The sequence below is a fragment of the Trachemys scripta genome, chromosome 6, assembly GCF_013100865.1.
Source record: "Trachemys scripta elegans isolate TJP31775 chromosome 6, CAS_Tse_1.0, whole genome shotgun sequence".
In the NCBI taxonomy this organism is placed as follows: domain Eukaryota; kingdom Metazoa; phylum Chordata; order Testudines; family Emydidae; genus Trachemys; species Trachemys scripta.
Window position 1 is genome coordinate 102895156 of NC_048303.1, and position 15727 is coordinate 102910882.

The 15727-nt window shown below is 38.3% G+C and overlaps 1 protein-coding gene across 12 annotated transcripts in view; it reads left to right on the plus strand.

The window, feature by feature from the left end:
* The window catches only part of NFIB (nuclear factor I B), a 225275-nt gene that overhangs the window by 131329 nt on the left and 78219 nt on the right, over positions 1-15727 (plus strand). For all 12 annotated transcript variants that reach the window (XM_034773058.1, XM_034773065.1, XM_034773067.1 and 9 more), the window contains exon 3: positions 3978-4031. In XM_034773058.1, coding sequence (XP_034628949.1) covers positions 3978-4031 — 54 coding nt within the window. The remainder of the gene's footprint in view (positions 1-3977; positions 4032-15727) is intronic.

A 15727-nucleotide genomic window follows, 5' to 3' on the forward strand; every position in this document is an offset into this window, starting at 1 on the left:
CCCGTCTATAGCTTTTAACTTTTGGAAGATTTTCTGAACTGCCTAAAATATTTTTGAGATGTTGCTTTAAATGTAGTCCTTTGCATTATATGCATATACTTTGTGTTTGCATGTCGTTTTTTGGTAAGATACTATGTAATCATTCTGAAAAATATAAAACAATGATATTTATACTTAAATCAGCTAAGTTTCAATGAAAAAAGAAGAACAGGAGTACTTGTGGCACCTTAGAGACTAACAAATTTATTAGAGCATAAGCTTTCGTGGACTACAGCCCACTTCTTCGGATGCATCCGAAGAAGTGGGCTGTAGTCCACGAAAGCTTATGCTCTAATAAATTTGTTAGTCTCTAAGGTGCCACAAGTACTCCTGTTCTTCTTTTTTCATTGAAACTTAGCTGATTTAAGTATAAATATCATTGTTTTATATTTTTCAGAATGATTACATAGTATCTTACCAAAAAACGACATGCAAACACAAAGTATATGCATATAATGCAAAGGACTACATTTAAAGCAACATCTCAAAAATATTTTAGGCAGTTCAGAAAATCTTCCAAAAGTTAAAAGCTATAGACGGGAATACAATACACAAAAGGACTTTGATCAGTACTAATTATTAGTAATTGGTTATAAAGTGCTTCTTGTTATTTATAAGGAACAATATCATATATCTCATTATAGGTTTATTCAAGAAACAGTGGCTTCTCTATAGTAACATCATTCAAACCACCTAGTTCCTCTACACTCAAACACTCTTTCTTATCATTAGTTCAAGATGTTAAGCCAAAGCTTCAACCTAATGTTTTCTGATCAACCAATAACCTAATATAGCTAAAAATACTAATGAAACATTAATTCCAACAAATTTAAAGACAGTACAGAACATTTAATATTTTTTTCCTGTAGGCTTTGGTAATGTAGGTTAGACCTGTAAAAATATAAATTTGGAAGAAGAAAAAAAATTCAGATTCCCTTTGTGACATCACACCACTTTTGTAACTAGTTCCTGATCTTTTGGCAGTGAGAAAGTAACAATGAAGGGATGGTATAAAGAAGTATTAAGATTCACTGCTATAGAGTCAAAATGGAAAGGTATCTGATAACTTGATCTCCAGTTATGTCCCTGGGACTGGTCTATGGAGGAGAACTTCCATGCACAGATCTATCTATTCCACACAGAAAGGTGAGTTGGGAGGGTCTTGACATCAGTGACAGTGGATCATCAGGCTTTGGCAAACTGGTGGTGGGTCTGGGTGCGGCATTTATTGTCTCCCTGGCACCCAGCAGAGTTCCCAAGAAAGCTAAGAGTGGTTCTGGGGGCAGCTATGGCCAAGGGAGTTCTAGGTGTCCCAAGCTGCCAGAGAGTGGAGGGCAGGCCTGCAGGATGTCCTGTGTTCCAAGCAAACCATGGGAATTCACAGAATTTGGGGGGTGGGGGGGCTCACCCTCATGTCCTTTGTGCTTGGGGACTTTAGTTCTGTGATGGAAGAATGCAGAAAAAAATTCCATGACAAAAAGTTAATGGTGTTTCCTGTGTCGGTTCTGTACAGTTGGGAAACTATCACATCATATGTAGATAACGAGGAATTTAATTTTTATTCTAATGCAATTTCTAATAGCATTTTTATATATCCATTTCTTCTAAAACTTTTGATAATCCTCAGAACTCTTGTATTACATGATGTAGCATTATTTTCTGGTGATTCAGTTTTATGGTATAGATTACCTACTAGAACTTTAACAAGCACTGTACAGCTTTAAGTCTGTATTTTTACTTCTGTGGGTTTTCCCCCTTATATTTTCTTCTATAGAATCAGCTTATATAAACTAAATAAATCTATTTTAGATTCTGACAAATCAAACCATGTCTTCTTGTATAATAGATTATATATATTTTAGTGAAACCTTAGATAGTGGTAGAGGAAAGGATAATTTATCAATCACTCATCTTGCATTAAGAGCTCTTGTAGCTATAAAGAAAAGTGATGGGGACTGAGAGACAAGAGAGGTCTGTTTTTCCTTTAGTTTGTAAGACATTTTAATCTACTATTCACAGATATCTGAATTAGTTTGGGAGAGTTGTTTAAATACAATGTAATCATATTGCCCAGCTAAAATATTAAATTGGCCAAGATAGGACCTGTGGTGAGGGTGAGGAATTTTTTTTTAAAGCCTCTTCCCATCTAATATAATCTGACCAGAGAAAAGAAGTGACTTCCAACCTCAGATAGTTTGGCAGAAGAAGCAACAAGTGAGGAAACAAACCCATCTCAAGGCCAAACTAGTAACTGCCTTTGGAAAAGCAGAACAAGATAGAAATGTTCTAAAGCATCTCCAGCGATGGAACTGTGGGGGGATGGAGGCAGCCACAGTAGCTATGGAGGAAATGTCCCCTGTGTTAAATAGGCAGGGCTGGCTGATGGGCAGCCTATGTACCAACAGCAGCAGCAGCTATGAAGGCAAATTGGGGTGTATTTTGACCCTCTTCCTCCTCCAGGCATAAATATATGTCAGAATTTTATGTTTAATAGTGGCATGTGCAATCACACTAGATATTTTAAAATGACAAGAGTTATCAGCCCTCCTGTTTCCAGATAAAAGTTTGATCACTTGCTACTGGCAGTGTCAGGAAGAAATTCCCCCACATGGTATGTTGTTGAATATTTAAGTTCTTTTTGGATTGGGGTACCACTTCCTCTAAGGATCCTGCATTGGCCGCTCCAAGGGGCAGGACCTAGTCTGGTATAGCAATTTCTATGTTCCCATGCCATACTCTTGTACACCTATGCTATTACTGAGTAATGCTGCATAGTAGGGTAATGGTCTTTTTTTTATTCAGATTATGAAACTGCTGGAATTTTTAATCTATATATAAAGCAACAGATTGTGGAAAGGCTTAATCTTGAATTAAAAAGGAAGTAAAAGTACCTCTGCTTTAGTTTCCTCTCTTTCCTGTATTTAAGTTTTCTCTGATGTTGTATTTTGTAAGTGATATTTTGTGGTGGTGGAGTGAGGGCTCTTGACCAAATATCATAGCCATATAAATGTGTAGGGAAGATGTAACTTACATTGCTGCTGTGGGAATGTAGCAAAGAATAGCTATAATAATTTTTATGAATGAGGATTGTATTTATCATCTGCTACATATACATCAGATTGCATTCTTCTCTTCATGCTTTATGCACATACATCTAGAGTAGAATGCACTTCGTTTACTTTTCTTCTGTATATGTCAATGTGGATATAACTAACAGACAGGATGCGGGGTTTGTTTTTGTCACTTTTGGCATGCTACATCTAATTCCATTCACAATGCCCACTGTAGGCAGAACAAGAACACAGGAGTTGCACTATATCAAGTCAGACCATTGGTCCATCAGATAGAGTAATTTGTCTTCAGTAGTGACCAATGCCTGATGCTTGAAAGGAGTACTCATACCAGAGAACTCCAATCGTCCATCTAGTCCATTATTCTGTCTCAACTGTGGCAATACCAAATGTTTCAGAGGAAGATGTAAAACCTGCTATCCAAACTCACCTGGCTACTTATGCAGGGTTGCACATATGGGAGGATGGAGGGTATTCCTTCCTGACCTGTGTTGACGTCTACACCCTGAATATAGTCCTGGAGGGCATTCTTCTTCAGTTTTGGTTGATCAGCCATCCTGGTTGATCAGCCACCGTCTTTGATCTCCTCTGAAAATAATATTAAGCTTTTCTCTTCTGGTTCTTGTCCTTTTTCTGTTTACTACCCCAATGATCTCTCATTAATATTGGTTTTCTCATACTGTATGAACTGTGTGTATGTAACCACTTGGCTGTCACGCAGTATGTTTCTATAGAAATGCCTTCATGTAGAAAGGTAGGGAAATGACCTTATAATTAAATTAATACTTTGTTCTTAAAGAAGCCTCATAAGGGTTGTGAGAAACTTTCAAAACAAATTATTAAAACATTTCTTTGATTTCTTTGTAGATTCTGGACAATCAGGAAGTCCAAGCCACAATGATCCTGCCAAGAATCCACCAGGTAAATATGAGTTCCAGGACATGTGCAATGTAACATTGTTTGAGAACAAAGATACTACTGTTAATAGTTAAAAGAGTGGATAATTGGTCAGCAACCTATTTTGCACTGCTAAGTACATATAATCAGGACACACTGTGATTATATTAGCTCTTTTGAAGTGGCAAATTCCTTGATTGTAGTTTCATCAAGATTCATTTAATCACAGGAATTTTTCTTTCTGTTCCTGCTTCTTAAAAGTTAATAAGTGGGGGCTGGGCTGAGGGATAGGAGGCAATATCCTGAATCACAGTTCTCCGATAATCCTCCAAAGGCTGAAGTTATTGTTATACTAGGGCAATAAAAATATTGCTCTTTCTTTAAAGTTAGTGACCAATTCTACAAGAACATTTGTTGCTGCAATTTTATTTTATGCATGCATTGTAAATATACATATGCTTAGTTTATAGACAAGGTGGTCAACTCACAGTAATTTTAAAAGCTCGATTGTTAGAAGTTGGGTTTCTTTTAAGTGATTCCAGTGATTATATGTGAATAGTCTCTACAAGAATTTCACTAAAAATAAAGGAATCAAAAGAAAATCAACACTAGACTTTGCTTTCCACATTGTTTAGGCCAAACAGTAAATATTTTGATGTAGTCATTCTAGGGCTGAGAATGGGCTATTCCATCCAATGTCTGGTAAATCTGCTTCAGAGCGTTAAATAACATTGGTTTTGTGTAATTATTCACAGGGTAAGACAAAACAAGTAATATCAGAGTCCTCCTCTCCCTAGGATTTTTCTTTGTTGGTCATGAGAGACACCCCTCCAAGTGAAGCATTACTGTATCCTCTCATTTTGGCCTTAGCAGAGGTGTCTGTCTGGAATGAATTTAGGGTTAATGTCATTTGCTTTTTTTCTGATAATGGAGTGAATCCCAGCATCAATCTGATCAAGAGCTAGCTGGGTGATGTTGGAATGTTGCATGTACATAAATATTTTCTGGATGCAGATGAGGAGCAACAACTTACTCTGGAAACTCTGAAATGGTTTAATATTCGGTGTTGATTAAACTGTTCTTGTAGCATGTTGCAGTATGGCCGTCGTGTGTGACTGTGTAAAATGGGAGAAATCCTGGTTATATAATGTTAAAAAAAAAAAGCAAATTGGTTATATAACATAAAAAGCATAATCTGTAAATTTAAAATTTACAAAGCAGAGTACCTCGTGTAGTATGAGATTTTTTTTGTATGAACATAGATTTCTACCTGAGGATCATTTTGGTTTACATTAAAGTTTGAAGCCTCTTTTGTTGAGAGACCTTGATACTGTTTCCCTCCAAGTTTTGTGGGATATCTGATTTGTTTTTTATTTCACTATGAAATACAATGTGTAGCACAAATTATATTATGTAGTGCTTTAAAAATGCAAAAGCAACAACAAAAAAGCTTAAATTCCAACAGCATGGAAAGTTCTTCCAAGTCCTTTGCTTTATTTTCCTTGAAGAAAGTTGGAGTTTTCCAAAACTCAAATTGTTGAGCCTTAGAAAAATCTTTTAGTCTAGTCTCTAATAAAGTTTTAATAATCTATTTGTGCAAGCCCCAGAGAGAATCCAAATGTTTTTGTAATCCTCTTCTGCCATTTTTAATATATTTCTTGTGTATGTGTATGTATAATCATAATAATTAATTAATGCGACATTAAGGTTGAGAAATCAATCAATACAAAAGTCAGGAAGTACAGATTTAAAGACAAATGATTGACTTTATCTCATCCTGCTTATGTAGCCATTAAAGTATGGGTCTCTTTATATCATGGCATTATTTATCATAAACCACAACAATTATCACAAAGTGGAATTTGTTTTTCATCTGTACATGGCTGTATGTACTATTGTGTACTGTGGTTTAATACAGACTCTGCATCTGTGCTGAAAAATAAGAATTTTGTTTTCAAAGAAAAATCAAGCATTTGTGAAGTGATTATAGACATAATGGACACAAAAGAAAGGTGTTATATCAAATAAAACTGATCTGTATGATCAAATATTAATGTATAGATTATCATGATTGAAAGCTCTTTGGGACACAGATTCATTTTATTGTATTGTGCAGCGCCTTCCATAATGAGGCCTTCATCTCTGGTTGTGGCCTGTCATTTCTACCCTAACAAAATAATAATAATAGACTGTTAGTATAGTAACAAGTGTAAAAATTGTGTTGCAACTAGTCTTCCTTATGTCTAATTTTAAGAAAGAAAAGTGCCTACCTTTATAAAAGATAAAGTAAAGCTATCTACTCTTACAAGATAATGACTCTGTGAAGGTGAGTTTGAAACAGCTGAGGACTTGCTTCCTGGTCAAGGGCAGAAGGCTGAATTAGGACTGACAATCTCTACATTCCCAGTTTACAAGAACTATAGTGCGGGCTAAGAACCATAGCTGCAATCACATAAGAAATAACTAGGGAATCAGCAGGGAGACGTTCCTGCAAGCACAAGATCTCCCCCGTCATAGGTCTCTCCCGGCCTTGACACCTATTCCTTTCCTTCTCTCTACATTCTCTTCTGCCTTCTTCCCTCACCCCACCAAAATCACCCCAGCATCATGTAAAATAATAGTTTTTAAGAATGAAAATTAAAGCTTGGATCCATATCTGTACACAGGCTACATTCTATTACATGATAGTTCATAAGGTATTCTTTCTCTATATCATATGTGCAAAAGAGGTGAAGTTAAGGATGATCTTTCAGCCAAGAGCAAATTGAAAAAGGAAAACAGGGAACTCAGCATTAACTACACTGTTTGTGACCAGTCAACATGAGGCTATAATTTTTGTATGTATAATTTCTTTTTGGTTTTAGGTGATCCTACACTGAATAAGTTCACTGTACTTATCTCAGGGCTGGTCCACACTAACTCCCCAGTTCGAACTAAGATACGCAACTTCAGCTACGTGAATAATGTAGCTGAAGTTGAAGTATCTTAGTTTGAACTACAAGGTACTTACCGCGGGTCCACACGCGGCAGGCAGGCTCCCCCGTCAACTCCGCGTATTCCTCTTGCGGAGCAGGAGTACCAGTGTCGACGGCGAGCACTTCGGGATTGATTTATCGCATCTAGACAAGACGCGATAAATCGATCCTAGAAGATCGATTGCTTACCTCCGAACCCGGAGGTAAGTATAGACGTACCCTAAGTTACAACTTGTGGACATAATCCAGCAATAAATGTCCATGGCCTTCCAAGTTGTTCAGTCCTCAGGAAGTCATGGATGCTGGCACTATGTCAGGCTAGCCTAGCCAGAGGAAAGGTTGATCTGGCTTGGAAGGGAAATAACAAACAAACCTGCCCCTCCCAAACTTCTGCAATATGGAGGGGTGGACGTAAGTGACTGTAGGGAAGGAGTGCTCCTGTAAATGAACTAGCTGCCCCTGAAAAATAGAAGGCTATATCTTGCTTCACTTGAATCCTTTCCTCTGATTACAGAGGAGGGTTGGGCAGGCATACATCTGGGTGTCATCTGCACATCGATGATGCATGAACCCATAGGCATTGCACAATTTCCCCATAGGGTCTTACGTAGTTGTTAAAAAGAAGGGAAGAAAGCATTGAGGCTTGTTGGACTCTACAAGACTGTACGATGTAATGAGGAGAGGTTCATCACTATGAGATTTTTTAGAGAGGAATGACTGCTGTCCCATTGCCATTAAACCTCAAATGTGTTTCATTGGCACACATAGTCACTGGTGTCAAAAGCCACAGAGCATATTAGCGCAGAGGTTTGATTTCTGTTCCAGGCCAGGAGAAGGTTGACCATCAGTGCCAAAAGGCCCATTCCTGTATCATGTTTTGATCTGATGCCTGGATATAAAGGAGCCAGCATGTTGGCAGAGGATAGGTGGTGTTAGAGTTTGGATGCCACTACTTTCTTAAGGATTTTGCCAAGAAAAAAGAGGTTGGAAACTGAGTGGTAGCTGGCGAGGCTGTTGGTATTAAGAATGGGTTTTTCTAAGTTTGGCTAAACTACTGTGTTCTTAGGGTGTCTGGTAATTTGCCTTCTTAACCAAGAAGGGAAGGCAACACCACTTGCCAAACAAAAGACCATTAAGTGCACTTGCTGGAATTCTTTAAAATGTATTCCTAAAAATACACTGAATGTTTTGATAGTATAATACAGTGTTAATATTGTGTAGCTTGCGGTGGGAGTGGTATGTAGCTTTTGTAGCAGGATTCCAGGGGTGTCCTCCTTTAAGTTTTATTTTTCGATGTCTTTCATGTGGTACATTGCAAAAGCACCAAACTTGTTCTTTAGAAGTCTCTTTGAGTCCTAGTTTTAAAGGTCACCTCTCTGCGGGGATAGTTTTGCAATATCCAAAAGAGACAGATGAACCCCACCCAAGTCAGAGACTTTCTTGGTCCCCAAATATGAGTTTGAACACTATTGTAGTATATAGAGCTGTTAACGCCCCTTGCCATTCACTCTTTCTCTTTGTATTGGATTCATAGCCTAAGGCAACCTCAGATAAATGAGCCAAACCTTAAGCTCTAGTGTCCATTGCAATATCTACAGAGACATGGAAAAGAGAAGGTGTGCGCTGAAGAGAAAGGACATGATCCTCCATTAAGTTCGTATGTGAGACATGTAAAAATTGCCAAGGGAAGTGAAAAGCCCTAAATACCCAGAAATATTAATAAAAATGTTGATATAAGCACCAACCCCGACAACTCCAGTACTGTATTTAACTACCGAATCCAGGCTCTCTAGTTCTGTATAGAAGTGTTTCTGGAGTTTTTCCATTCTTACAGATTGCTGGATGAGGTAAATTGTTACTCTCTTTGGTTATTTAAGGCTGCTGGCTAGCAGAGTTGATTTACTTGTACATTAGTATCAATATTGCTGAGTGGTTATTATAAATGTAATTATTGCTATGGCCTGAAGAGCTTTTGTATGGGAGTTTAAAAAAATGTTAAATAAAAATAAATAAATAATAACCAGCAATATTAACATAGCAAAATAGCTAACTGTTCTATTCTTTCCTCCCCAGGTTCCTGGGATATAGAAATTAAATCAAATGCAGGGTTGTAAATAAATTTTGAGGACCCAAGAAAGATGGGGACTGTAGGAAAACCTGAAGGCCGGGAGGGAATAGAGACCACTTTCTATTCCTATTAGTGCTGGCAGGGCAAACCTCTGACTATGCAAATATCTCTTGTGGCTACAGAGCCTATCAGGCTGTCTGAGCACTTCCTTGGGTCAGCAGCCATGGGGACTATATTCCCCTGGATCAGGCCCTAAATCCTTTATAATAATTTCTCCATTATTAGCCATTTAGAAAGAAGAATTTGGTGATTTCATTTTTATAACATACAGCTTCAGAATTAATCTTTAAAGAACAGGTGATCTCAGCCTTTACAAATCTTTTCAAAATTTAATCAGCAAATTTCCTTGAATTCTGGGTGACTCTGAGCACAGATGGTTGCTTTATTTTTATTGTATTGCAAGTTACCCTCTTGTGGGTGAGGAATTGACCCTCTAATTAATAGGAATAGAAGAGAAGTTTCATTGTAAAACTCCCCTGCCTCCCCACTGTAAGCAGCTTTTCTTGAGCAAGCAATGATGCCATAATATTAGTTTAGGGTATTAGGCAGAATTTTATTTAAACAAACAAATGCTATCAGAACTGTTTTGAATTCGGCTTTATCAACTTGGGAGTGAATATTTTAATATGTATGTGCTTGCTTTTTCCTGTGTGCCTGCAGCCATACCATCTCAGATTGTGATCTTGATCAGTTTAAAGTTAAGCTTCAAGATAAATTGCAAGGATTGGGTTGGTCAGGGCTTGACATTTTTTGAAACCTTCCCAGAATGCTACAAGTGGTAATGTCAATGATGGAGGGCATATCTTCACTTGGGAGGAGGGAGGAAAAAAGGTATGTTCTCGACTCAGGTTAGCTAACCTGGGTTAAAATAGAAGTGAAGAACTCGGCTATTAACTTGGGTTAGCAGCTCAAGTTTAACCTAGGCTTTAACTCACACTGCTAACCTGACTTAAAAGCTGAGTTCTTGTGGCTTCACTACTATTTTAAAATTTAACTAACCCAAGTCAAGAACATACCTTTTTTTCTCTCTCTGAAGGCACCCTGAGAAGGTGATACTCTTCTCTCTGAACCTCGCAGTACTGTACCAATGTTGCAGCATGGTGTTATGGGGCAGTGTGCAGCTGGTGGGTGGCATCTTTAAAATGAGGTCTTGACAATGTATAATCTTCATCAATTCCATGACACTTTTCACAAGAATAGGAGTTTTAGCCTGTGAATTCCCCCTATATTTTCAGCTGGTTATGGTACCCTTACTTTCTAATCTATTCTTTAATGTTGCTGTGTATTGTAAAATTGCTACTGACTTTTACTCCAGAGGTGACCACGTTGATGTGGTGGGTAAAATGATTCCTAATCCTAGAGATACATAATCTAACATTTTTCAAAAATAGGTTCCTAAAGTTAGACTGCTAAGTTCTTATTTAGGCACTAAATCAGTAATCTTGATTTTTAAAGTGCTAAACACCTAGCTCCAGTTGACCCATTTTTTAAAATTGTGGTTGTAGTTTGTGAAACACTTCAGGATCCTTGGGGACAAAAGATGCTATATACATACGTTTTATTCCTTCTCCTTGCATTTCTTGCTGTGGATTCAAGGCAATCAATCTGATGGCAGTGCTTCATTCAGTTAAAGTGAGTTTTCCCTTCTTGGAATTACAGCAGCATATTAAGGTTTTGTTGTGTGACCCCAGCTATACTATGAATCCTGTCAGTCAGGGGCCCAGTTACAACGTGGGGGTCAAGGGACTGGGTTACTACACGGTTGTCCCCTGACTTTGTTACAACACAATTGCAGTTTCTAGTAAAAGCTCAATCTTAACCATGTAACCAGGTCAGGGGCAGCCATATTGTAACCCAATCTCCTGACTTAGTTATATTTGTAATGTAGACAGGACCTGCTGCATTCAACTTCTGCAACTAACATTGGTTAGTCCAGGGGTCGGCAACCTTTCAGAAGTGGTGTGCCGAGTCTTCATTTATTCACTCTAATTTAAGGTTTCGCGTGCCAGTAATACATTTTAACGTTTTTAGAAGGTCTCTTTCTATAAGTCTATAATATATAACCAAACTATTGTTGTATGTAAAGTAAATAAGGTTTTTAAAACGTTTAAGAAGCTTCATTTAAAATTAAATTAAAATGCAGAGCCCCCCGGACCAGTAGCCAGGATCTGGACAGTGTGAGTGCCACTGAAAATCAGCACGCGCGCCATAGGTTGCCTACCCCTGGGTTAGTCGGCTGCTTCAGTATTCGCATCATTCCCTTCCCCTCCATCCCCCCTCCGCCACTATCCTGTGAGAAGCTCAGACTCCTTGTGAGCATGTTTGTTACTGTACTGTACGAAAACACACTAATAAAAGAATCAGAAATAAGCAGTACAATGTTTTAATGTTATTTATCATGACCTACTTTCCATAGTGTTACCAGGCTTATGTGGCAACATCCTTACTCGCATTGAGTAATATTGTATGCCCCCAGTAGTCCCATTGAAATGAATGGGCTCCCTGGAGAAGTGAGGTATTACTCATGGTAAGGAATCTGATTCTCTGATGAAAGGACCAATAGAAGTGCCAAGTTTTATTGAAATCATGCGAGCTGTAGAGATAGAAAAGACCTATTAGACCATCCAGCATATTAGATTACCTATATTATAAAATCAGTCCCTGCTGGGCTTCCTAGAGCACATTTTCTAGTGTTGTGTCCAGTGTTTACAAACGCTTGGGCTTCCTTCACTTCCCTTGGAGAGTGAAACCACAGCCTAATTGATCGCCCTGCTAAGAAGTTTTTCTGATATTACCTTATATTTCCCCTTTTTAAAAACACAAACGTGTCACAATACGACATATTTATGATTTAAAAAAAATCATTTAAGTATATTGATTGGATCCCTACTTACTCTTTATGAATTGTTCAGCATCACGATGGTTTAAATGAAAAAATATGGTGTTTCGTGATACCAAGAAGCAATTTTAGACTTTGGCATTAGACAGTATACAACAGAGTATAAACAGGCATTCTATTCATAAAAGTATAATGAAATCAAAAGACACTAAAAGGACTGGTTAAAGATTTGTAAAATCAGACATGACAGGTAAGCTTTGAAGTCATTTGAGAACTAGGCCTGTACAGCACAAGTTAGTGCAAAACTAAACGATTTTTAAATATATATGCCTCAAGAACACTTTGATTTTTAAATCTTAATTATTTAAAAACTGGAATCAATAATTCAGCATTTGGGTGTGTGTGAAGGTGATGAACACAAATTGCTTTTTCAAAATTTAGAGAAAGCACATTGCTGTCAAATACTGCATGTGTACAGGCTATGTTAGGATGACTTGCTCAGATCCTGTCGCCCAAAGGTTGGTGCATACACCTCTTGGCCCTTTGCCCATTATCCACAATGGCCCACTCTGATAATTGTAGTATTAAGTTTGGAAAAACTATTTCTCTGGAATGTCTTCTATGCAAAACAAGGTAATGAGAGACGCTGGGTTTTCTCTCTCATAAAATAAAAGGAAAAAAAAATAAATCCAGCAAACTGGTTTAAGCTTATGGAAGCATTTCTTTGGACTGACCCGCTGATTACAACAAAATACATTTCTGGTAGTCAGATTCTTTCTTTGTACTAGAGTCAAATTTAAAAAATGATGATAATTAATAAAATGTAATTCTACAGAGTACATTATCTCTCAAGCAAAGTGAAGGTTTAGAAATGACATGTTCATATCAGGTTTAAACATCAAAGACTGACATTTGTTACTGTGGACATCAAAAGAGATATTAAATATTTTAAGAAGGAATGGGGAGGTGTTATGGTAGGTTCTGTACTTGAGGAATTCAGAAAAAATTAACAAGAATCTTAATTTAAATATCTTTACTGTGTTAATGCAGGCTGTGCTTCAGGGATAATGTAATTTAAAATAACCCCATATTGTATGGAGTATAACTGTATATCTTTTTCTTGCACACAAGATTATAATGGAAATAAGAACAGTAAGTGCTGTTCTGTAGGGAGATCAGAATTCCAGAGTGAAAGGTGGTATCTTACACTACTAAAATCAAATGTTCTCCAATGTTCAAGTGCTGCATACTGCATTTTACTTTTATCATATCACTGTCTGTAGTTCTCCTCTTCCAGTTCCATCTGACATCCTCTCCTATCCAGGTTTTGCTCCTTGCACTCCACTGAAACAGCTTTCATAAAGTGTCTAATGACCTGTTCCTAGCTAAAGCTCAAAACCATCCTCATCCTCATCTTCATCCTCCTTAGCCTGTCAGCCACCTTTGAGACAGTTGAGCATGTTCTTCTTGAAGTCTTGTTCTCTCTTGGCTTCTATGACTCTGTTCACTCCTGGTTCTCCTTCTACCTCTCTATTCGTTCCCTCAATACGTCCTTTAGACTAGAGAATCCTCCTCGTCTGCTCTCCAGATTTCTGAGCAGATTCCACAAGGCTCTGTCCTTGGTCCCGTTCTCTTCTCCCTCAACACTTTATGTCTGGGTATTCTCCTCTACAAACACAAATTCAACTACCATCTCCATACTGACGATTTATATATCTCTGTCTCTCTGCTTCAGACCCGTCTCCTTCTGTCCAAACTTTGTCATCTGGCTGTGGCTGTCTAGCTGTCAGCTCAAGGTCAACATGACTAAAACAGAGCACCAGATTTTTCCTTCCAAGCCCACCCTGCTACCTCCCTTCTGTGAAATGACCCCCTCAGGACCATGAGGAGGAAGAGACAGATGCTGATTGTTGTGAATTTGGGAAACTCTGTGGCCAATCCCAATTGGGGAGGAATTAGGAGCCCTTCTTCTTTCCTTCTTCATCTTTGACTTAGAACCTATCTCTAGATCCTTGCATATATGTCAAATCTTGCCAATTCTTTCTGCATAATATCTCTAAGAGATGATCTTTCCTATCTATCCACCCAGCTAAAACTTTCATCCAGGCTCTCATCATTTTGCATCTTGATTGTCATAACATCCTTCTCTCTGGCCTTGACAGATCCAGTCTTGACCTGCTCATATCCATTCAGAATGCTGTTACAAAGTTGTTTTCCTAGTCTGTCACTCTGACCACATCATCTCCCTCTTTACATTCCCCCTCCTCGGCTCTCCCCCACTTCTCTCTCACATCAAACATAAACTGCCTTCCCTTTTAGTGCCCTTCATAACCTGTTTCCACCCTACCTATCAACTCTCATTTGCTATCTAGATGTTAACCTCACCTCTACTCAGCCCATTATGACAGGCTCCACTGTCCACTTGTCACATTCTCAAATAACATTGTCATTCTTTCTCCCAAAATCACTCTCCCACTTGGGAGGAGCTTCCCATAAACACCCACAAAACTAATGCATTATCCTCTCTCAAAACCCTCCTTTCGCCTGATGCCTACAAAAAACCTTGACAATGGTTAGGCTCCTGGTGTGCTGAGACCACTGCTTATTATGCTGACCAATATTGTCTTATTGTTTACTTGTACGCCCCTGTCTTTCTCTCTGTATCTATATGTTGTCTCTCATCTTATAGTTACATTGTAAGCTCCTTGGGACAGGGACTGTCTTTTTGTTCTGTGTTTATACAGCATCTAACTAGTAGGTGTTGGTCCATGACTAATACTCACAAATGCTACAGTAATGCAAATAGTAATAATATTTATAGTGCCTGCTTCTGCAGCAAATTAAAACAATTTAATTACACAAAATATTTTTGTATCTCGTATCTGGAAGCCAAGAACTGTTCTATAACATATCCACAGTGGATGTACTTCCTAACTAGTTAAAACCACTGAACTCTACTGGTACTAGAATTAAACATACTGTGCTTATTTTTCCTATACTCAGAGGCACCATTGGAATCCACCTTGCATGCTTGAACATAATGCTCAGAATGAAGTATAAAACCTAACGTAGCACAGTGCCTGTAAAATCAAATATTTAGTATGGCTTTGTTTCACTGCCAAGTTTTTAACAATATTTTATGTCTTATTAAATAGAGAAATTTCAGTCTGTTTTTTAAGTTGCTTCAGGGGGTTAAAATCTGCATGTTTTGTTTCAATTTCTTTAGTGCCAGGCAAAGTGTGTATGTGTAATTATTTTCAACTTGCTGAGGGTTTAAGCTTACTAGCCAGGGTGGAAGATAGCTGGGTTGTCACTTTGCAATATAGGGGCTTGATTTGTGCCTTTATGGACAATGCTCTGTAGAGGGTGGTGAGTCTCTGTGCCACTGAGTCACAGTTTCTTCTCTGCTCCTGACTCACTTGCAGAGGAAAGTAATCTGCTATTGCCCCTTACCCGTAGCAGATTACTCCCTTCCACCTTCCCTTCGTGCTGAGTCAGTGTATTGGGATGTGTGGCATCAAGCCTGCCTATTCCTTGCTCTCTCTTCACCCACTCTCTGCTCTGTGTATGTTGCTTAAAATGGAGTGCAAAGCATGGTAGTGAGTTTGTGATGTGGCAGCTAAAGAACCAGCTGCCTTGGGGTTTGTCTTTATTGCAGTGTTCGGTCAAGTTAACTCCTCTCAAGTTAACCTTGCTTGAGTGAGAGCAGCCACACTGCGAAACAGCTCCTCAGCCGCACAGAATGTTTGGATTAGCAGCAGAGAGTAGCTGAGTCCCG